At 43.0% G+C, this 23480-nt stretch overlaps 2 protein-coding genes across 4 annotated transcripts in view; one reads left to right on the forward strand and one right to left on the reverse strand.

The window, feature by feature from the left end:
* Rsf1 (remodeling and spacing factor 1) overlaps positions 1–8404 on the reverse strand; it is a 111290-nt gene extending 102886 nt beyond the window's left edge. Inside the window, exon 1 of the mRNA XM_021166138.3 lies at positions 7907–8404. Within this exon, the coding sequence (XP_021021797.1) occupies positions 7907–8111 (205 nt within the window). The 5' untranslated portion in view covers positions 8112–8404. The remainder of the gene's footprint in view (positions 1–7906) is intronic.
* Positions 8405–8543: 139 nt separating this feature from the next.
* Aamdc (adipogenesis associated Mth938 domain containing) overlaps positions 8544–23480 on the forward strand; it is a 29354-nt gene continuing 14417 nt past the window's right edge. For 2 of the 3 annotated variants that reach the window (XM_021167854.3, XM_029480109.2), the window contains exons 1-3: positions 8544–8661; positions 12628–12731; positions 22398–22547. In XM_021167854.3, coding sequence (XP_021023513.1) covers positions 12666–12731; positions 22398–22547 — 216 coding nt within the window. In that variant the 5' untranslated portion in view covers positions 8544–8661; positions 12628–12665. The remainder of the gene's footprint in view (positions 8662–12627; positions 12732–22397; positions 22548–23480) is intronic. The other variant, XM_021167853.3, reaches the window with a different exon arrangement.

A 23480-nucleotide genomic window follows, 5' to 3' on the forward strand; every position in this document is an offset into this window, starting at 1 on the left:
TTGTTAATTTGCCTGGCATATGGTTTGGATATAAAGTGCCACCTTCAAAGACAGCTATGTATTAAAGGTTGCTCCTCAGCTGGTGATACTACCGAGAGATGCGTGGGTCATCACTAACTTCACTAATGGATTAACTCATCAATGAATTCAGAGCTGAATGGACGATTAGGAACTGGGGCATAGCTGAAAGTAGGCCACTTGGGGTATGCCTTTGAAGAGTTTTTCTTGTTGGATCTGTGCTACAGATCTCGATCCCTCCCTCTTTTCTTCCTTTCCATCTCCTTCCCTTTCCTTGTTTCTAGCTGCCAGGAAATGTGCAGCTTTATTTACTACACCCTCTTTCATACCTCTTCCATATTGTCCTCTGATCTTACCACCAAAACCTTACAAACCATGAGCCAACATCATCTTTCTACCTCTCAAGTTGTTGTTGTTTATTTAATTTATTTATTTTATGTATGTGAGTACACTGTAGCTGTACAGATGGTTACGAGTCTTCATGTGGTTGTTGGGAATTAAAATTTTAAGACCTCTACTTGCTCTGGTCAACCCCACCACTCCAGTCAACCCCACTCGCTCTGGTCAGCCCCACTCGCTCCAGCCCAAAGATTTATTATTATACGTAAGTACACTGTAGCTGTCTTCAAACAGCTACCAGAAGAGGGCATCAGATCTTATCACAGATGGTTGTGAGCCACCATGTGGCTGCTGGGATTTGAACTCAGGACCTTCAGAAGAGCAGTCAGTTCTCTCACCCGCTGAGCCATCTCACCAGCCCCAAGAAATAACTTCTTAAATGAAGTTATTTTCTCAAGCAGTATTTGATATTATACAAGTTCTAACATGAATGGAAAATAGCATCCTGGTGAACTCTGCTATGGCATCTATATTATAGTAAAATCAGAGATGAAAAATAACATATTGAGACCATATTCATCAAGCAGAGAGTAAAAGTCTACTTTTAAATCTAGCAACACATATGAAGTTCCCTTCTTTAAGACACAGCTCGGGTTAAGCTTAATTACTACTATTCTTCCACAACCCATGTGGTCATCTACCTCACCAAAAGCCTGTGAGAGACCATTTTAGCTTATAACCTGTAGTCTAGAATGCATATACTATTACTCCATTTAATAAAATCCCAGGGGGAAAAATGTCCTTGAAGGGTAACATACAAGCTCACTTCAGTTTCTTACTAAACTAGAAAATCTTTAAAAATAGACCCATTTCTAACATTTTTGTTTTCTTTTAAACCCTTACAATAATTGCTAGACTGACCATGCAGCAGATGGCCAGTATACATGTGAAATTAATGAAGTGAGTAAGCAGTGTGGCTTTTCTTCCTGGAGTGTGTGCTCACATGCAGACCTAAATGTGTTAGCCAGAGATCAACTTCAGGTATCCTCCTCTACAGCCCTCCACTAGATTTGTTGACAAGGTCTCTCACTGAACCAGGACCTCACTGGGCTGGCTGTCCAACACATCCCAGGGGCACACCTAACTTCATTCTTCACCCCTTTACCTCCCTAACAGCATAAGAGCTATAGGTAGGTACACACCACCATTCCTGGCTTTTATGTGGGTACTCAGGATATACACTAAGGTTCTCATACAGTGAGCCAACCCCTAAGGACCTTTTTTTAAATCTTATTTTGTTAATGTGTATGAGTTTTTTGCCTACATATATGCCTGGTGCCTGCAAAGACCAGGAGGTATCAGATCCCCTGGAACTGTAGTTACAGATGATGTGGGTGCCAGGACTGAGCCTGGGTCCTCTGGAAGAGCAGCAAGTGCCCTTAATTGCTGACTCACCTGGCCAGTCCCTAAAGATGTTTAACAGCAAATTCCACAGTAAATCTCTAAATAAGAAGATTAAAAGAGACTAAAGTCTAGAAGACTAAAAAAGCAGGCCATTTTGCATTAAGAGTCTCACATTAACCAAACCTTTTTCTGTTCCAACTAACTCCTGCCCTAGACAATGCTAATAGTTCTCCTTTCTACCTTTATAACTGTTGGCTTCTCCTCAATTCTGTGATATACCAGAAATATACTGCATAGTGTCAGAAACAAGAGAGACCCTGTAGAACTCAAAGAGAAATAAAGAATCTTATTTCTTCAAAATCAGAAGTGCCAAAACCGGAAGTTTTTAACCAAGCTAGGCTCTAGCTTCAGAAAGGACCCTGACCAATAACCGGCCATTATTAACCCATGTGTCACTTTAAGATCAGCTTAAATTAAGAGATTGTATTACTTGTTTCAATGGCCATCTTTTTACTTCATCAAGTTCATGGGAAAAGGTACTATCATTTACCTAAGCACGAGGAAGAGAGGACATAAAGTCAGAACCGTGGCTCCGCCTAAATATAAAAGCCATATGCACCCTTTTATACCTGACATCCTGACTGGAGAGAGTTACTAAGTACAACAACTGACGAGTACGACGGCATTCCTAGGACTCTGGACTTTTCAACAGGAGGATCCCAAGTTCAGAACATGGGATCGGGCTATGTACGGAGCTTCAGGTATCCTGGGGAGGTGGTTCAGTGGCAGAGCACTAAACTACGACACAGACAGCCTACTCGCTCTGGCTTCTTAGAGCCCCAGGACTAAAAGAATACAACAAATTGCACTCGGGAGGCAGAGGCAGATGGATTTCTGAGTTCGAAGCCAGCCTGGTCTACAAAGTGAGTTCCAGGTCAGCCAGGGCTATACAGAGAAACCCTGTCTTGAAAAACCAAAAAAAAAAAAAAAAAAGAATACAACAAATTTTTAAAAATAAATAAACAAAAACAAACAAACAAACAAAAAACATGCATACATTACCAGAACTAAGACAGGAGAATCACAAGTTCAACACTGCCCTAGGCTATAGAGTTCCAAACTAGTCTGAGATACACAGAAAGCCTGAGGCTAATCTGAGCTACACAGTAAGTCCATCTCAAAAAAAAAAAAAAAATCAAATTATTTAATACTATGCAAAAACACCTTGCTACACTGTAACAGTACTTACATACATTTCAGTATCATTATTAAGTATGTCACTTCTCAAACCACACCTGAACTAAGTTGATCACTAAAAGTATTTCTCTTTGGGGATGGTGGTGGCACAACCCTTTAATCCCAGCACTCAAAAGGCAATGATCTCTGAGTTGGAAACCAGCTTGATCTATGTTTATGTGAGTTCCAAGCCAACCAGGGCTACACAGTAAGGCCTTGTCTCAAAAACAAAACAATATAGGAGGTGGGGAGAGCAGAATTGGCCCAAAGCTCTAGTAGGCTACACAGTGTCATAAACACCACAGACCCTGCTTCAACAAAGTAGAATTCAAAAGGCCAGAATTAGCTCTTAAAAGTTATTCTTAGACTTCCAAACCATGATATGCATGTGCATATCATGATATGCATGTTCACACACACACACACACACACACACACAGAAAAAGATGTGACACTTAGCAATCTGACAAAAATCAATGTCCACCCTTATTTTTATCTATATCCCACAGTCACCTACTTCCTGTTAGGAAGAAGTATGTCGGTTCCATAGTAAATATAGACCTGGGTAGTGGAGAGCAGAGCGTGCAATGCCTTCATCTAGAATGCCCGTTTCTTATTCTAGCATCAACTATGAATCCATCCATGGGTGATAATTTAGGAAGACTTTTCAAACTACACTCTGAATAACACCAATGGTCAGGTGTATTATGCCTTTGTCTTAATTTCTTTTCCTTGTAATATGAACAATGCAGTTGTTCATTCTTCCTTGTCCCAAAACTTAATAGTCTCTAAAGCAGCAATTCCCAAGCATTTTAGATTCCTGATACCCACAGTGTCTCTGTAATTTTCTTAGGGCATCCCTAAACCAAAAAAATAACATCAGTTCCACTTATTAGGTACTTGGAAACCATTTGAAAAGTAAATCTAGAGGCTGGAGAAATGGCTCAGTGGTTCAGATCCTTGCTCTTGCAGAGGATCTAGGATTGATTCCCAGCATCCACATGGTGGCTCCCATCTGTAACTCTAGTTCCAGGAAATTTGATGCCTTCTCCTGACTCCAAGGCCCCCCCCCACACACACACACACACACACATGAATACAAGTGAAAACAAGCAGGCCAAACACTCAGACACATACAATTAATCATTTTTTTAAACTAAATGGAATTTTTAATGGCTTTATTTTATATTTAAACAACCAGAAGTACCTCCTGAGTATTACTATGAGGCACACAACAACTTATCAAGTTTTGGAATTAGAATGGACACTGGTTCTATTTTCTGTTCCACGAGGCCTTTCTTGACTAAGGAACAAGGCACTCAAAACTGAAGCTACAATAGCAAATTAAAGCTTGCAAGCAACTTTTTTGGAAAAAGATCATAAAGTATTTAAACAAGGACAAATCAGTAAACTAGTTTCTACCTAAGAAGGCTATGGTATTGCTAAATCTACCTCAATAAATACTGTATTCACGTACTTAGCCCCTTTCCATTCCCCCAGTTGGCACAGCAGAGGGCTGAAAAAGACAAAAGTGTATTCTAAGGGCCGCTCACATTAGGAAAAAACAAAACTTGCATGAAGTAATTTTTTTGTTTTTGTTTACTTGTTTGCTTTTCAAGATAGGGTTTCTCTGTGTAGTCCTGGCTGGCCTTGAACTCAGAAATCCTCCTGCCTCTGCCTCCCAAGTGCTGGGATCAAAAGTGTGCACCACCACTACCCAGCAGTTTTGTTTTGTTTTTTTAATTTAGCATGTGTGCACACGTGCACACTCTTTCTACACACATGCCAAAAAGCTCTAGGAGAGGTTAGAGGACAGCTTGCAAGTGGTTCTTTCTTTCCACCTATGTAGGTTCAGAGAGTCAAACTCAGATCCTTAGGCCTGGCAACAAGTACCTTAACCCACTAAGCTATCCTGCCAGCAAAATTAAAACTTTCTTTTTTGTTTTGTTTTGGTTTTTGCTTGTTGGTTTTTTTGAGATGGGGTTTCTCTGTATAGTTCTAGCTGTCCTGGAACTCACTCTGTAGCCCAGGCTTGCCTGGGTCTCAGAGATCTGCTAAAATTAAAGGCAAGTGCCACTATGCTCAGATTAATTAAAACTTTTTAAATGGCACAGAGCTGTTTCTTAATAAAACTTATACAAAGTAGAACTCACTGATTATGATTGACATCCCCATGCCTTCCCAACCTAACAAAACTTTAAACCTAGTTACAATTAATACATGTAAAAGATACTATGCATTTTTAACCAAAAAAAAGGCTTTAATTTGTAGTACCAGAATATCTGTAAGTACCTTGTTTATAAAAAAAAAAAAAATTGTAACATTTCACTTGGCTCTTAGCTACTATCTTTGTCTGCTGAAGAAAATGAGAGACATATAAATGAGACACACTGTTCTATAACCCACATATTACATTGCTCAACACAAGCCCTGAAACACATTGTTCTATAACCCACATATTACACTGTTCAACACAAACCCTGGTCTTTCAACTCTTTCTAGCTTTCTTTCTCCAAAAGGTTGAGTCAATCTTAGCTGAACTACTGTAAGATATGCCATAATCCAAGGCCTGAACATCTTTTTCCTTCACAGTAAAACTTTCACCTTCAGAGAGACTTTTCATTTGCCACGTGTCTTGAACTGTGTGACATTAATTAACAATTATTCTTAGATTCCGCACGACAGAATCTATTATTATCAGTCCTCTTAGCAACCATATCGATGGTAATACTGTGCCTGAGGTAAATGGTCTCTCTCAGCCCAACTTCTTTCCCATTTTTTCCTTAGCTAATGGCCCAAAGTTCAATGCTAGAAATATCAAACCTATCCTAATAACTTTTCTCTTTCAATACTAATGCCAAGTAAACACAATGATTAAAAATTAAGGGAATGAAAGCTTATCCAATATTCAAAATGAAATGGCACACCAAAAAAAATCTATGTCTGCCTCTTATCTTGGTCCAAATTCTAAAAACATTTCCCCTCAAGTTCTCACATTTTCTGACGAATAAATTACTATTATTTTTAAAGTATCCTAAAATTAAGTGAGGGTACTACTACACTTCACAGTGACTACTTTCTTCAAAAAGAATGTGAATATATTTTGATAATGAAATTAATACACTAGAAGCTTAATGTTTAAAGAAAGTCTGCAAAAAATCTTAACCTAAAGTAATTTAACTGATTTCATAGTTTAAAAAAACTAGACTTTTATAGCCAGATACAGTCTAAGAACTGTGAACCAGTAAAGAGATGCAGAGCTTGGTGTGGTGACAAATGCCTTTAATCCTAGCACGAGGCAGGCGGAGGCAGGAGGATTCCTAAGAGTTCCAAGCCAGCATGGTATACAGAATTCCAGGCCAGTCTCAAAAGTGAAAGGGGAAAGACAGTATACGACCACTGTGCCAATAACTGCTGTAGGATTAATACTTAATAACACTGTATATCACACATTTTCTCTACAGGTAATACTTTGAATAAGTTCACAGTTGGGTCTTTCCTTAGCTATGTAAATACATCATATGGGAAACGTAATTTCTATAGAGAACAAAAAATCAACTCCGCTTTCTTAGAAAGGTCACAGCTATCATGCCTTGTACAATACCAAGTCCACCCTGGTCATCTACGCACAGATCACAAGAAAATGATGAAAAGAAGACCTATTGGGAAACGTTTCTTCTTTTGCCAAGGGCTGTCGCTAAACAAAGGCAATGTTCAGAGTACACAAATTAGGCTTCTCGTAGGGAAATAAAGTACCAGAAAAGGAGTGGAATGGATCGGAACTAATAGGGGAGAGGGTTAACGCTCAGCGTGTAAAGACTGCAAGCAGCAAACACAGCGCTGAGATGCTCCGGCAAAAGAACCACGACCAGCAGCAGTAGCAGCAGCAGGAAGTTTCAATGGGGCCGGGCAGAGCATGCGCCCTGCACCCGCGCGGTGGCCTTATGTGGAAGGAGCACCACTTGCGAACACCAATAATAGACCAGCGGCACCAGAGAGAAACATGAGCAACAAGCACCTTCTTCAACTGTTTCCCCAGCCATCCGAGCCCCTCCTCCAGCCTACAGACTAACCACCCCACCCCAGCCAGCAAATGGAAGAGTGACTTCTTCTTCCCTTAAGCCCTGTAGCCGAGATAGGGGGAAGGGATAGAGAAAAGTGGAGAGATGCTTTTCTATTATTTTGGGGGAGGTGGTGAGGAGAAAAACTATGGAGGAGGAGATATTAACCCTCTCCTACCCAGAGCGGAGAAGCTGGGCCGAGTTCATTTCCCCTTCCTACGCGAGAACAGGGGGGAAGCCCCCTCCCTGGTCATAGACTCAGATCTCCCAAGGAGGAAGGAGTTTGGGGGGCTAGACCAGCCCTCCAGGGGACGGGAAAAGGCAAGAGCCGACTCTCTCGGGGGAGTTCCCACCACCGGGAGAGCGGAGTGTCCGCGGGCCCCCGCCCACTCAGGTGGAGTGAGCAGAGGGGGCGCTGGGGGGAAGATGGGCCCAGCCTCCCGGGAGACGGTGGGGCGGATTGGTGGGAGGAGGGGAAGAGAAAAGCGCAAAGCTGGCCGGAACCTGCGCTCGCTCCCCTTCCCCCGCCACCTAAAGGGATAAGAACTGGAGGCAACGCCGGCGCGGGGGACCCGGCCCCAGAGCGTCAGGCCGGCACAATACCCCCTCCAGGGCCCTAGCCCACACCCGGCCCGCGACGCCCCCCACCTCCGTCCCCGCGGGGCACGGTGGCCCTAGGGGGCCTCCGCCCCGCCTCCCCAGCAGCCAGGAACCCCCGGGCTACGAGGAGTAGGGACTCCGCGGAGCCCAATCCCTGGCGAGGGACGGCCGCAGAGCCCCAGGGTATCTATGGAGAGCTAAAGCGCGCCAGGGCCGCTTCCCGCCGGGCGTTCGGGCCGATCGCTTACCTTCTCCGTTGCCGATGTCTGGCGGCGGCGCCTGCAGCACCCGCTCCAGCTCTGGGAACGGCAACTCCGGCAGGTCCAGCAGCGGCCCGTAGCGTTCCAAGAAGGAGCAGACTACGGCGAAGTTGGGGCACGAACCCGGGCAGCCCGGAGGAGCCATCGCCGCTGCTGCTGCCGCTGCCGCCGCCGCCGCCGCCGCCGTCGCCATTTTGAACTGGAGGATGGAGGAGGAGGGGATGGGGGGGCGGGAGGAGTTGGGGGGACCGAGGGATGGCAGGGTAGCCTTACGGACGACAGGAGGCGCTCTCGAGTGGACGCCCCTGCGGCGGCGAGCGTCTCGCGCCAGGCGCCGCGATCCCACAATACCACGCCGGCCCGGAGCAGTCGAGAACTGAGTTAGATCGGGGACAGAGAGGCACTCCGGGCCCTTCACTTTCCACCCTCTTCCCGTCCCCTTCCCTCTACGACTTCTCGGCTCCGACTTCTCCCCTCCCACTTCGGGATCGCTACTGCCTCGTGTGACAGGGGGAATGAAAACAAGGGAAGCGGGGCGGAGAGGGGGGCGGAGAGGCTGGGGGCGGGACCTTCTAAGAACGATAGCCAATGGGGAAAGGGGGCGGGGCTTCGGGTGTGGGCTGGCTGAAGGCGAATTCCAGGCCTGGTGGCTGAACCGCCGTGGCTCAGAGTCCCTCGGCTAGCTGCAGGGAGAGGTGAAGCACGGATCCGACTGGAGGATCAGCCGCGAACAGAAGCGCTGCGTGAGTTTTCTGCGGGATCTGGGAACGGAGACGACCAAGAGAGAGACAGAGAGGGAGTTGAAGAGAGACACCAAGATGCAGCAAAAGAGAATGGCAGGGAGGAGAGAGGTTAGGAGAAGGAGGTGCGGTTGTGGCTTGGCGCGGGACCCTGAAGAGAAGTCTCAGAAAGTTTGCTGAGGGGTGTTGCCCTCTACTGAGTGTTGTGTGACCAAACTTTTCCTGGGGGGACGGTAAACACATCTCACCCCAGACAGAGCTCCCACCGACAGACCAAAGTACAGATAACACCAAAGTCCAACTTGGCGAACCAATGCGTTTTATTTTTACAGGCGTATGGATAAGGGGTTACTTATAGGAGCAGGAATGACTCAGAGACAGCTGCGACCCCAGGACCCACCCCAGCATGGGTGACAAATTATAAAAACGGAGCCTCGAGCACACTGCACAGCCTGCAGGCAGGTCACTGCGTTGGCATGTCCTTTCCAAGTGACTCTGGTCTGAACCTCTTCCAGGCAGCTCAGCTGGCTTCTGCTCCTCCCAGGCAGCTGGTCCCATCTTAGAGTCGTCTTTGCAGTGCAGCTTGTCTGAGAGGCTTTTTTTTTTTTTTTTTTTTTTTTTTTTTTTTTTTTTTTGCAGCTCAACTTCCTTTAGTTTGAGAGAGCGGATCACCTTTTATTGTTTGCTCTGACAGAGAGAGACCAAATGAATCTGGTTAGTTTCAGGGACTTCCTGAAGCTGTTTTGAGTTGTTTTACTGTCCTGTTTAAAGAGCTTCCTTGCCAGATGGAAACTGTTTCACAACACTGAAGAATTTCAGAGTCCCAGAGCTCTGCCGGTGGACCAGGGCCTAAGGTACTCTGTGAATCACTAATGAGGAATTGCCTCTGCTGGGTGACCAAATCTGAGGAACCACTCTCTACTCGGGAACTAAGATGCTAAGAGGACTCTGGGCTCAGCTCAGGCTCTAAGTTGGCCAAGGTCTAGAGGGTGAGCTAGGATTCTACTGTTAGCGAGAACTGATTCTAGTTCGCTGCACAGCAGTAAGCTTGTTAGGAAGCCGAGTTCTACTCCATTCAAGAGTTGGATGTAGCATTCTCTCAGAAAGAATCCCAGAGTGGGGAAAATCATCAACAATGTGAAATAGAACCTGCCGCTTAGGAAGCAGTATACTGTATGCCTGGGAGCAGGAAGGAAGTTTGAATTGAACCAGACTTGAGTCCTATCCCTAATTACTTTATAACCTTCCGAAGTTTCTTTGTTACTTTGAACTTTAGTAAAGTGAGATAATAATATCTACAGCATGGATGTTCACAGTAAAGTGGTTTGTATAATTTTCTGTCACATTGTATGTACTTTGAAATAGTCCTTCTTGTCCTGGCAGGTGGCAGAGTCAGGAAGAACTCTGAGTTCAGGCTATAGAGTAAGACTGTTTCAAAGAATCAAATCTTTCTTATAAAAAATTATAATTTAGATTGAATCCAGCTATATTTAGCCTACAGTTTATTACATTATGCCAAAATTTAAGAATGTATTTAAAACTTACATAATACCTACTTCCTAAAACTAAAGCAACACATATTATAAATCAGATTAAATAGGAAAATGTGTGACTAAAGAAAGATTTTTTTAATAGGCAAATAATTATGCCAGGAACATGGACATTGGCTTCCCAGATAAACATTAAAGTATGTTATGTGTTTCCAGGTAAAAAGAGGGAAAACCATAATTGTCTATATCATTTTCATTAGCAAAGAAACTCATTTTTTTTTTAGATTTTTTTATTTATTATATGTAAATACACTGTAGCTGTCTTCAGACACACTAGAAGAAGGAGTCAGATCTCATTACAGATGGTTGTGAGCCAACATGTGGTTGCTGGGATTTGAACTCTGGACCTTTGGAAGAGCAGTCGGGTGCTCTTACCCACTGAGCCATCTCTCCAGCCCAGAAACTCATTTTTTAAGAGGAAAGAAATTCTCTGAAAGTTATTACTTAGAATTATGATTCTTTTAAGATATTATCTGTGTGTGTGCGCAGACATTTGCGATATTTGCCTGCATGTCAGAAGACAACTTTGTCACTTCTGTTCTACCTTTAATGTGTGCTCCAGGGAATGAACTCGAGTGGCCAGGCTTCCTCTGTGAGCACCTTTTATTTACTGACTATTTTACTGGTCTTTAAAATAAATTTTGTTTTCAGATTTATTTTTTCTTAATTAATGTACGTGTGTGTGCTTACCTAAGTTTATTATGTGTACTGCATGTATACAGGTGCTGTTGGAGGCGAGAAAGCATCGATCCCCTAGAATTGGAGTTATAGGTGTGGGTACTGAGAACTGAACGCTGAGTCATCTACAAAAGCAATGAGCAGTAACTGCAGAGCCATCTCTCTAGGTCCAAAAATAATGAGTCCTTTTATTTTATTATTTTCACACAGGGTCCCATGTTTTCCATTCTGTCCTTCAACTTCCTATGTAGATAAGGATGGCTTTGAACTTGTGGTCCTCCTGCCTAAACCTTCCAAGTGTTTGTATTACTGATGTGTGCAACCATAACCAGTTTGTTTGTTTGTATTTTAAATGATCTTGTGTTTATGTGCACATGGGTATTGCGTAATCCAGAAGAGAGAGCATCAGATCCCCTTGTCAGCCACAGGATTTGGGTGCTAGGAACCATAGGTTCTCTGGAAGAAGAGCAAGTATACTTATTCACTTAGCCATCTATATTCAGCCACTGGAGTATCGAGTCTTAATCTGATCAGCAAACCCTCAAGTCAAAAATGCCATTAATCCCAGCACTAGGGAGTCAGAAGTTGGTATGTCTCTGTGAGTGCAAGGCCAGCCAGGTAATTCTAAGGAAGCCAAGGCTGTGTAAAGAGACCTTTTCTCTCTCTAAGAGAGAGAGGGAGAGAGAGAGAGAAAAAAATATAAACCACAATACGCTTAATAGTACTGAAAATGATTTAAATGGTTCTCTTTATGTTACATATATTTTACTACAATAAGGGTTTGGGTTTTATGTTTGTTTGTTTGTTTGTTTGTTTGTTTAAGTTTCTAAGAAAATATGGTTGTAGTGGGATGTGATGACACAGGCTTTTCATTCTAGGACCAAAAAGCAGAAACAGGCAGTCTCAGGGCTCAAGGCTAGCCAGGGCTACACAGTAAAACTGTCTCAAATAGGAGAGAGACAGTACAGCTGAAGATGGCTTGCAGTTAAGAGAACTCTTTCCAGAGAACCTAAGGTTAGACTTCAGGACCCAGGTTTGGTTCCCAGTTCCTGTATCCAACAGCTCCCAGCTACCTGTAACTCTAGTTTTTAAGCATCTGGTGCCCTCTTCTGGCTTCTAAAGTCATCTGCTCACAGGAAGTGAAGTATACATACACTCAGGCACACTATATACTTGTAAATTAATAAATACATTTGTTAATAAGAGGACATATAGCTGTGGATTATTACTGCAAAGTTTTAATAAGTGGGAAGTTATGTGTTTTAGATATGAAATTGGGAATATCAAACTAAGAATTTTGATAGAAGTCTCAAAATGCAAAGTGTGTAGGTACGGGAGAATCTGGAGAAGGACCAAAGAGAAGGACCGAAGAGAATCTGACCCAGAAGCTGGTGAGATGGTGCGGTGATTAAAGCTTTGATGACCTGACGTGGTAGAAGAAGAAAACTGACTCTTACAAGTTGTTCTCTGGCCTCCACAAGCATGCTGTGACACACAGGCATCCACACACATGACATGGAAAATTTAAAAAAAAAAATAAACCTTTAAAGAAAGAAAGAAAACTATGAGCCAGAATTCATCTCTATCAACTGTTTTGTAAGAAGAAGAAGCCAGGCACACAATATTGTGAATTAAGAATGTCTATGAGGAGAAACTGTGAAGGAGGTGAAGGTTTGGTTACGTGTTATGTAAACCCTATCAGGTTTCTGGCTTGACTTTCAGCTGTTTTGTTTCTTTTCAGGCAAGGTACCATGAGTCCTGGTTTATCTCTAACTGACTATGTATGTGAGGTTCCCTGGACTCCTCCCGGTCCTCCTCCTCACCTCCCAAGTGCTGGGACCACAGGTGTGTTCCACCATGCCCCTCTCTTTTTTTTTCTCTTTTGTGGTTTGTTTGTTTTTGTTTGTTGTTTTTTTTTTTTCTGTCAGTGTTTTAGAAAGTATCTCATTAGACATGACTCAAACTTGCAGTGGCCCTTCAGTTGCCACCTCCCATGTGCTGGGATTAAAGGCGTTACCCACCCCACCTGCTACTTCAGCTTTCCCATGAGGCCGTAAAATAACATCCTAAAAAAGAAAAGGCTGTCATTTTCTCTTACTGTACTTCAATCCACAACCTCTTCCAAAGGGGACTGATAACTAATGCTAGAGTTTCTACTCTTCTAGATTGGATTCAGCATTCCAGACTGGAATGAGAGCAAAGTCCTTAGGCATCTGAAAGTTACATCCACCCAAAAGATGAGAGGTGTTTGACTACAAAGCAATGCTAAGGGCATGCCTTCACAAAGTCCATTGTCAGGAAAAAACACCCCCCACCCCACCCCCCCACAGTACCATTACCATCTCTTGCTTTTGTGCACTAAGACAAGTTGTACATTACAAGAATTTAATGCCAGATCCAATCGCAAGCCAGGCACGGAGGCTCAAGCCTGTGAATCCTGCAGCCCAGACTAGCCTCCAGTCCACTCTGTAGCTGAGGGTGACCTTGAGCTCAGCCCCTGCCTCCACCCCAGAAGTACTGGATTACAGGTGTTTGCCATCAGGCCCTGAGCTCTTTTAAAGATTTATGTTGATTTTCCTGTGCACATATGTATGTCTGCATGGGTGTGTACACACATGGCAGTGCCTACAGAGCTCAGGGGCCACAGATCCCCTTGGAACTAAAGTTAGCAGTTAGAAACCACACAGCATAGGTGCCAGAAACCAAATGGGTCCTCTCAAAAGTAGCATGTACTCAAAACCTCAGAGCCATCTCCCCAGCCCAACACCCACCCTCACTTTTTTGAGATAGCTATCTCTCTAATTATAGCTTGCCTGGAATGTACAGAGCTCTGCCTGCTTCAGCCTCCAGAGTGCTGGGATTAAAGGTGTGTGCCACCATGCTTAGCACCACTATGCCTATTTTCTATGGGGCTGGGGAATCACTCTACCAACAGCCATATCCCAAGCCTTTTACATCTTAATTTTAAACATCTCTATTAGAAACTTAAGCACACAAATCATGTTATGCAGTTTGGTATGCTACATAGGGAAAAAACTGATATTTGGGGAGGAAGACCACAAAATTATACACATACTACTTACATTTTCGTTGCAGGAAGCCTTGCCCAGAGCCTCCCAAGCATACTTCTGCAAGTGCCTCTGCAACAGATTCTAGCAATGGGATATTTAATACAGATACAAAAAGACCTTATCTCAACACAGCATTTCCATTTTTAATGTAATCTATGTTTATGCTGTCTCATTCTTAAATACTTTTAATATACCCCCAGCTGATAGTAGTAGTTTCAAACTGTGACTCGTGATTCATTGGTGTATTTTTACAATCAATTTGGTGCATCAGGATCAAAAATTATACTAAAAATGAAAGAGAACAAAAAAAAAAATAGAAAACATCACAGTCACTTTAGGGGCGTTGATCTCATTTATTTTTTTTCTGCCAATTAAAGAATTAAAAGGCAGGCTAGAGAGATGGCTCGGTGATTAAGAGCACTTGACTGCTCTTCCAGAGGTCCTGAGTTCAATTCTCAGCAACTACTGGTGGCTCACAATCATCAGTAATGGGATCTGATGCCATCTTCTGGTGTGTCTGAAGACACTGACAGCGTACTCACATGTATAAAATAAGTAAATCTTTAAAAAGAAAAAATGGGGGGGCACTCAAGAAGCTGAAAATGTCTTTTTGTGTGGGGGGAGGGAGGCTAAATCCTCTGAAGAGCCTCCTCCCCTACTTTATGGTTCGTCAGTTTGAAGGAAGCTCGTGGAGTTGATTGGCTAGGAACTGAGACACGTCCTGAGCTGAGCCACCTACAGGCTTGTCTCAAGTCTAGAAGAGAAGGAAGAAGCTGCCTTTTTTAAGACAGGTTTTCTCTGTGTAGCCCTGGCTGTCCTGGAACTCACTCTATAGACCAGGCTGGCCTCGAACTCAGAAATCCGCCTGCCTCTGCCTCCCAGGTGCTGGGATCAAAGGCGTGCGCCACCACTGCCTGGCATTCTCTGCCTTTCTTACCTAGCTGTGGCCCTTTCCCTATCTGTCTGCTTACCAAGGAGCCTGTCTAACTTATATTTTCTCAACAAGGTCGCACAAATACTAAGGATAAGTATTATTTTGATGAACCTAACCTGCCTCCTTCTTAGGCTTAAGAGTCATTTGATAGTAAAAACTAAGTAGGCGCATTCCTGTGTCTGATTAAACCTGTTTCTCAAGGATTGGACTATGTCCCACCTCTAACCTCACTACAAATGGTTCAAAGAAAGGGCAACCGAGTCTTAGTTTCAAAAAAGTGTTTCTAACCATCTTGCAATCCTACCTTTGTTTCAAAGGTTACATGACCACCTTGCTAGGACCACCTTACAATCATGTCTTTGTTTCCGGAGGTCATTGTGATGAATTTGTTATGCTTATGTTCTGCGCCAGTAAGGTAGACCCCTTACTTACCCCTGGGCTATGAAAAAGTCAAGTGTATTTCAACATATTAGCAAAACAATCCAAATGTGAAATTAAGAAGAAATTCTATTAGGGGAGGTAGCTTCACCTATAACCTTAGCAACTCAGAAGGCATAAGCAACATAGCCAGATACCATCCCAAAAAGGGAAAAAATCTTTACCATACCATCAAAAACAATAAAATAATAAAAAACTAAGTAAAAATGTAAACAGCCATAAATGATGGCTCTTTATATATCTGTAATCACTTGTGAAGCTAGTCAGGAAGATGAGTTCAGAGCCAACCAAGGTACACAAAAATAACAACAAAAACAAAAAACACAAACAAAAACAAGACTACAGAAAATATAACACTGCAAAGAAATTTACTTTGGTATATGTGGAAACATAATCCATATTTATATAGATGAAAGACATTCTTTTTTCTGATACTAGGATCAAACCCAGAGTCGACATGTTAACTTACTCTACCACTGAGTTGCACCCATGGAAGACTTAATGCTGATGAAATGACAGAACTCTGTATTGAACTGTATTACAGACTCCATTCAGCATGCTGTCCAGAACTTCAGGGTAGAGTCTGCCACAGGATGCTTACTGTGGATTAAACTGCATTCTCCACACTTGCTGTGTTAAAATCCCAACTTCCAATATGAGTATATTTGAAGAGTGCACCTTTAGAAGGTAACTAAGGCCAAGTGAGGTCATGAGTGTAAGCCATAATGTCATAGGGTAGGTGGCTTTATAGGAAGAGGAATAGAGAGAGTTCCCTGTCTCCAGAACTGTGAGAAATAAGTTTTAAATAATATAGAAATTAATATTTTGTTGTAGTAGCCTAAGCTGTCTAATAAATGGCCACTTTATCAATGCAGTAGAAGGGAAAGCCTTTTGTTTTGTTTTGTTTGGTTTGAGACCCCTGCAGAGAGGAGCTATAGAGGTGACTCACCAGACAAGAATGCTTTTAGCTCTTGCAGAAGACCCAAGTTTGGTTCTCAGCACCCACAAGGTACCTCAAAACCATCTGAAAACTCTAGTTCAGTGATTCTCAACCTTCTTAATGCTCAATACATACAGTTCCTCGTGTTGTAGTGATTCCCCAACCATAAAATTCTCTTGTTGCTACTTCAAAATTGTAATTTTTTTCTGCTGTTGTGAGTTGCAATGTAAATATCGGATATGCAGGATATCTAATATGTGACCGACTCCCAAAAGGGTTGTGACCCTCAGGTCACAGTGAACCTTTAGTCCCAAAGGGCCCAGTGCCCTCTGGTGGCCTCTCTGCCTGATCCAAGTGGCACATTTCATCCAGCAAGGCCACACCTTCTTCATCAAGGCCATACCTCCTAAGAGTGCCACTCTCTGAACCTATGGGGCCATTTTATTTCAAACCACCACAAATGTGGTCTACTGTCCAGTTATCCAATGAAATACAGTATAGGGGTTGGTTTGAAGTTGTAGATACGGCTAATACCCACAGTTATTTAACAAATAAATAAATAAGGTTGTCCTTGGTCCTCTGAGTGGGCCTCAGCCAATCAGGTAAAAGTCCTAAAGCAAAACCATCATTTTCTTGACGAAGAAGAAACAGTACTTGATACTACAACCTTTCCTGCCCCAGACATTACAACCAACCAACATTTTCTATCTGTTTTGGATTTGCCAACCCTTACTATTATGTGAGCCACTTCCTTGAAATAAATCTTTTACTATAACAAACTGGAGAGATAGCTCAGTGGTTAAGAGCACCGACTGCTCTTCTGAAGGTCCTGAGTTCAAATCCCAGCAACCACATGGTGGCTCATAACCATCCATAACAAGATCTGACACCCTCTTCTGGAGTGTCTGAAGATAGCTACAGTGTACTTACATATAATAAATAAATAAATCTTTTAAAAATATATATAACAAACCAAGTATTGTGGTGGAGGCAGACACTTGCAATCTCAGCCCTAGAGAAGTGGAGGCAGAAGCAGAGGCACAAGGTTATACTTGGCTACATAGTGACTTTGAAGCCATCCTGAGCTGCAGGAGAGACCCTGACTTTGAAAAAAAAAATCTTGGCTTGTCTTGATGGCACACACCTTTTTAATCCCAACATGCAGGAGGCAAAGGCAGGTGGATCTCTGTGAGTTTGAGGCCAGTCTGGTCTACATGACCCATTCCAGGACAGCAAGGACTACACAGAGAAACCCTGTCTTGAAACAATCAATCATCAATAAAATGAACCTGCTGTGTATGTAATCTCCTGCTTCTGTTTTTTTTTTCCCCTGTAGAATTTCTGACCACTACAAACCACTATTAGCTGTATTTACCATTTGTCTTGGTCTGTATGCTGTTGCTATCATGGAATTCATGGGACTGGGTAATTATAAAGAATTTTATTTGAGGGCTGGTGAGATAACTAAGTGGGCAAGCCTGATGACCTGAGTTCAATCCCCAGAGCCCACATGGTGAAAGACACACAAGTTGTCCTCTGACCTCCACATGTGTGATTAGCAACTGCTCAGTTCCTAGTGAGAACACCAGGATGTCGTATCTATGGTGGAAACGCAGCACTGGAATCTAGCGTGTGCCAAAAGGGAAGAGAAGCAGCTGACCTACTTCATAGTAACCGACACTCATGAAAACTTACCAATCTCGTGACAAAGACATTAATCCCTTTTTTTTTTTTTTTTTTTTTTTTTTTTTTTTGGTTTTTCGAGACAGGGTTTCTCTGTGTAGCCCTGGCTGTCCTGGAACTCACTCTGTAGACCAGGCTGACCTCGAACTCAGAAATCCGCCTGCCTCTGCCTCCCGAGTGCTGGGATTAAAGGCGTGCGCCACCAACGCCTGGCATTAATCCCCTTTTAAAAAGTTCTTTTTTAAAAAAATTTCTTTTATTTATTTACTTGTTTTGGGAGGTGATAGTTAGGGGACAACTTTGAGGAGTTGGTTCTCTTCTGACCATCTAGGTCCTGGAACTAGAACTCAGGTCAGCAGCTTGGTGGTATGGGGCCATTTCACCATCCCTGTTTACCATTCACTTGATGTGAGTGGAGGGGGTATGTGCCACGGTACATAGGAGGTCAGAACAACTTGAGGAGTCAGTTCTTTCTCTGTGGATTCTAGGTATCAAACTCAGGGCTGCAGACTTGAATTGCTGCTGGTTGGTTTTATCCTCACCCTACCATCAGAGCTGCCCATCATCAATATGGCTCAAAGGCCAGTGATTTTCCATTGACATTAAGTTTCATATCAAAATCATAACAACTCTAGACTATCCACTTTATACTTGGTCAGAAGTATTTTTTGTTTTGTTTTGTTTTGTTTTGTTTTGTTTTGTTTTGTTTTTAGAGACAGGGTTTCTCTGTGTAACCCTGGCTGTCCTGGAACTCACTCTGTAGACCAGGCTGGCCTCGAACTCAGAAATCTGCCTGCCTCTGCCTCCCGAGTGCTGGGATTAAAGGCGTGCGCCACCACGCCCGGCACAGAAGTCTTTTTAATTGAGATTATATATCAACTGACTCATACTTTCATTAAATTCTGAAGCACAAATCTGACAATATTCAGACTGTTTAAGCTTTTTGGGTTCTTTTAAATGTCTTATATTTTATTGAAAACTAGATATTTTCAATAATCAAGAAAAACTGGGCATTTTGAGTAATGAAGGGAGTTTTGAATTTTTTTTTTTTAAGTTTTCAAACATTTGCTTGTTCTAAATGACTTAACCTGCTTTGTGTTGCTATAATAAAACACCTGAAGCTAGGCATTCTGTACTTAACAGAAATGTATTTCTTACAATTCGGGACAGTGTAAAGATCAAGAGCCAGCTCTGGAAAGAACTTCCTTGCCCTATGGACCGTGCTGTGGTGGCAGTCATCATAGTGTAGAAGAGCTAAAGGAAGCAAGAAAGGGGACCTGGGGCTAAGGAGATGGCTTGGTAAAGAATGACTGCTGTTCTTCTAAAAGACCTGAGTAAGGGTCCCAGCACTCACATAGGACTACTCATAACTGTCCATAAGTCCAGCTCCAGGAGACCTAACAGCTTCATCTGGCCTCTGTGGACATCTGCACACTCACGTGCAAACAACCTCATAAGCACACACATGTACACACAAATAAAATTTTAAAAATCAAAAGAGGGTCAAACTCTTCCTTTTGTAGCAAACCTACTCCAATGACAACAAACTGCCTCTTGGAAAAGGGGAACAAAGCTATAATGTTGTTATGTGTTGTTTTTATTTATTTTCAAGTGTCTATGATATGGTTTATTTTTAAAATAAGTAAAAATGGCAACACATAAGGGCAGAGCTCTCCTAGTTAAAAACACTCTGCCAGTTCTTTGTCCCACCTCTTACCCACCAGGAGGATCACTAGAGACCACCCTGAACGACATGATAAGATACTGTCTCAAAAGAAACAAAAACAAGGGCAGAGTGATTGCCTAGCCTGCAGAAAGCTCTGGGTTTGATCCCCAGCACCTCGGAGTAGACTGGATTTGGTCATGGAAGCCTTCAATACAAGTGCTTGGGAGGTGGAGGCAAGAGGGTCGGAAATCAAGGCCATCCTCAGCTATGTCATCAATCCTCAGTGTGAGTTCAAACCCAGCTTGAGATTCACTGGACCCTGACTCAAACAAGCCTGATGTGTGGCGCTGCGTGCTTTTAATCCCACCGCTTGGGAGACAAGAAAGCATGTAGATTTCTGTGAGTTCCACGCCAGCCTGGCCCACTTAAGTATTCCGGACAGTCAGAGCTACATAACAGAGAAACCCTGTCTCAAAAAGACAAAGCAAATAAAAACCCTCTTAAAATGCTACAGTTAAATCGCCACACAAATTTGGAGGGCATTCACACTACAGTGTGTGGCCCCTGAAATACCTGTTCGGCCCTTCGCTTTGTTGTCTTGGAAACATTCAGCCGATGCTCTGCAGGCTTGTTTTCTGAGTTTTTCCTCTATGTCTATGCAGATTAGTATTCAGCCACAAATTAATTCAGTAGTCATACACTTTGAGCCAGCAAGAGTTCTGTGTTCCATGGATCCATGTGTGCACTTCAGTGAATTGAAATCCCCACTTGTTTGTACTGTTTATTATGTCCGCCTACCCTCTTACACCTCTTCTCTCTGTTTGTGTGATTAGGCGTTATCAGCATATGAAGTTCAGGTGAACTAGCCTATCCAAGTCTTTGCAGCATGAGCTCATGGCTTCTGGTCTACTTGGGATACGTGGAGAGTTTATAAAGGCTCGAGAATTTCTTTTCGTCTTGTGTGTGTGTGTGATATACGTATTAGTGCATGCTGCTGTACATATCAGGGAGTGTGTGTGGACATGTGGACATGGGACTGTTGACGTCACCAGTTGCTCTCTGTTTTGTGAGAAAGGGTCTTTCACTGAATCTGGAGCTTGAGGATTCAGCTAGAGTAGCTGTCCAGCAAGTTCCAGGGATCCGCCTGTCTCTGCTTTCCCGGCACAGGAATTACAGTTGTGTGCAGCCCTGCCCAGTTTTAGTTTTTTCTTTTCACAGGAATGCTAGTGATCTAACTCTGGTCCTCAACTTTGTACATCGTCTTAGTTAGGGTTTCGTTGCTGTGAACAGACACCATGACCAAGGCAACTCTTATAATGGACATGTAATTGGGGCTGGCTTACAGGTTCAGAGGTTCAGTCTATTATCATGATGGGGGAAGCATGGCATTGTGCAGGCAGACATGGTACTGGAGGAGCCAAGAGTTCTACATCTTGATCCCAAGGCAGCCAGGAGGAGACTTTCTTCTGCAAGCAGCCAGGAAGAGGGTCTCTCTCACACTGGGTGGAGCTTGAGCATTTAGAGACCTTAAAGCCCACCTACACAGCGACCTACTTCCTCTGACAAGGCCACACCTCCTAATACTGCCACTCCTCCTAATAGTGCCACTTCCCATGGGCCAAGCATTCAAACCTCATGAGTCTATGGATCTCTTCGAACCTCCACACACATCAAGCACTTTACGGACTGAGCCATCCAACCATCTCTCCCACTTGGAGAATTTCAGCCCTTGTTCACCAGTTGCTTACTCTGTAGTAGCAGGAAGTCTATTTGCTTTTAGACTCCTACATAGCTGAACTTAGGTGCCTACAGAGTCTGCATAGAGAGTTCCCAGGAGCTGAACTAATCTGAGATTCAGTGCTTTGCATAAATAAGCAGTTTATAGTAGGTCTTTAAATTTTTATTTCTAGAGTGACAAATAATTGTTTTAAAAGCAAGGTGTTGGAATTTTCTTTCATTTGTTTTTTAAATTTACTCATATGAATGTATGTCTATGTGAGTGTATGTGTGTGGGTGCCTCTGGAGGCTGATGAGGACACTGGATCCCCAGAACTGGAGTTACAGCAATTATGAGCTACTCAACATGGGTACTACAAACCAAATTAGGTCAAATAAAAAAACAGAGTGTTCCTGTGTGTTGAGCTCTATCTCCAGCTTGGGTTTTTTGTTTAGTTTTTTTTTTTTTTTTTACTTTTTATTTGCATATTTTTCTTTTTATTTGTGTGTGTGTGTGTTTGAGAGAGAGAGAGAGAGAGAGAGAGAGAGAGAGAGAGAGACATAGAGAGAGACATAGAGACATAGAGCCAGAGAAAGAAGAATGTTTGTCAGTTCTCTTCTCCTACCATGTAGACTTCAGGCATTGAACTGGAGTTGTTGGGCTTGGTGCCAGGTAGCCCCTTGCTGGCCAAATAACCACATTTTAATCGGATTTGTTCGCCGTGTTTATATTGAGGTAGGCCATGCCATCTCTTTGTTCTGTCATACTGAAGTAAAGCTTTCCTTCCAAACTTTATCTCTAATAAAACATCCTGAGGATTACCTCTGGAGTCTTGGAAATAATTTATCATACCTGCTTTCTGTGCTCGAATGATCCAGGTCCCAAGAACAGTGTGCTCTAGGGAGGTAATCAGTAAGGGCCTGTGTACAGCGTAGGGTAAGACTCCTGTTAGAGAAGGCTACCCCTTGTGTGGTGGAGAGTTGGGGCTTCCTGGCTCTGAATTTTGGAGCAGTTTCAACTTTCCTTGGTGGCTGACTTGGCACCTTTCTCTTTTAATTTCAGATTTCATCTCAGTTACTTATGGCTTCCCCTAAAATTGCTTCCCTCTCTTGGGGACAAATGAAAGTGCAAGGCTCTACCTTAACCTATAAGGATTGCAAAGTATGGCCAGGAGGCAGTCGGGCTTGGGACTGGAGAGAAACAGGAACCGAGGTAAGACTCTAGTGACTAGATTGGTTGACACTGCAGGTGGCTGACCAAGGTACTTCCAACATCCTAGACAGCCAAGTCACTCTCTCTCCCTCTTCCTTGCTAAATGTATGCATTGCCATTAAACTTACCCCTTTGGAGTGTGTGATGTAAGGCTCACTAGTTAAGAGAACTGGCTACTTACATAGAGGTCCTGGATTTGATCCCCAGTACCCACATGGCATCTCTCTATTGTTTGTAACTTCAGTGTCAGTGTCTAACACTCTCCTGGCCTCCTCCAGTGTCAGGCATGTACATGGCGCAACAGACATACATGTAGGCAAGACACCTATACACACAAAATAAACTACACATGCAATATAATGGAACCATGGGGCTGGAGAGTTTGCTTAGCATTTAAGAGCACTGGCTGCTCTTCCAAAATACGTAGGTTCAATTCCCAGCACCCACATGGCAGCTAACGATTGTCTGTAACTCCATTTCCAGGGGATCTGATACCCTCTCATATGCATACAAACAGGCAGAACATAAATGTACATAAAACAAAAATAAATCATTTTTAATATATATATATAATAGACCCAAAATTCAATTCATATTCATAAGTTTGTACAGTTACTATTATATTAATCCCAAGATATATTTGTTACCCCCCAAAGCACCCCCCACAACCATGAGTATTTTCTCCATCTCGCACCTCTAGCTCCTGGCAAAACTGATGCTTTATTAAACACCACACCTTTATTACTTCTTTTCTTTCCTTTCCTTTCCTTTTCTTTTTTCTTTTTGTTTGTTTTCGGTTTTTGTTTTTTCAAGACAGTGTTTCTCTATGTAGCTCTGGCTGTCCTAGAATTCACCCTGTACACCAGGCTGGCCTCAAACTCATGGAGATCCACCTGCCTCTGCCCCCCAAACTCTGGAATTAAAGGCATGTAC

The sequence above is a fragment of the Mus caroli genome, unplaced genomic scaffold, assembly GCF_978045245.1.
Source record: "Mus caroli unplaced genomic scaffold, Mus_caroli_1 scaffold_8, whole genome shotgun sequence".
Classification (NCBI taxonomy): Eukaryota; Metazoa; Chordata; class Mammalia; order Rodentia; family Muridae; genus Mus; species Mus caroli.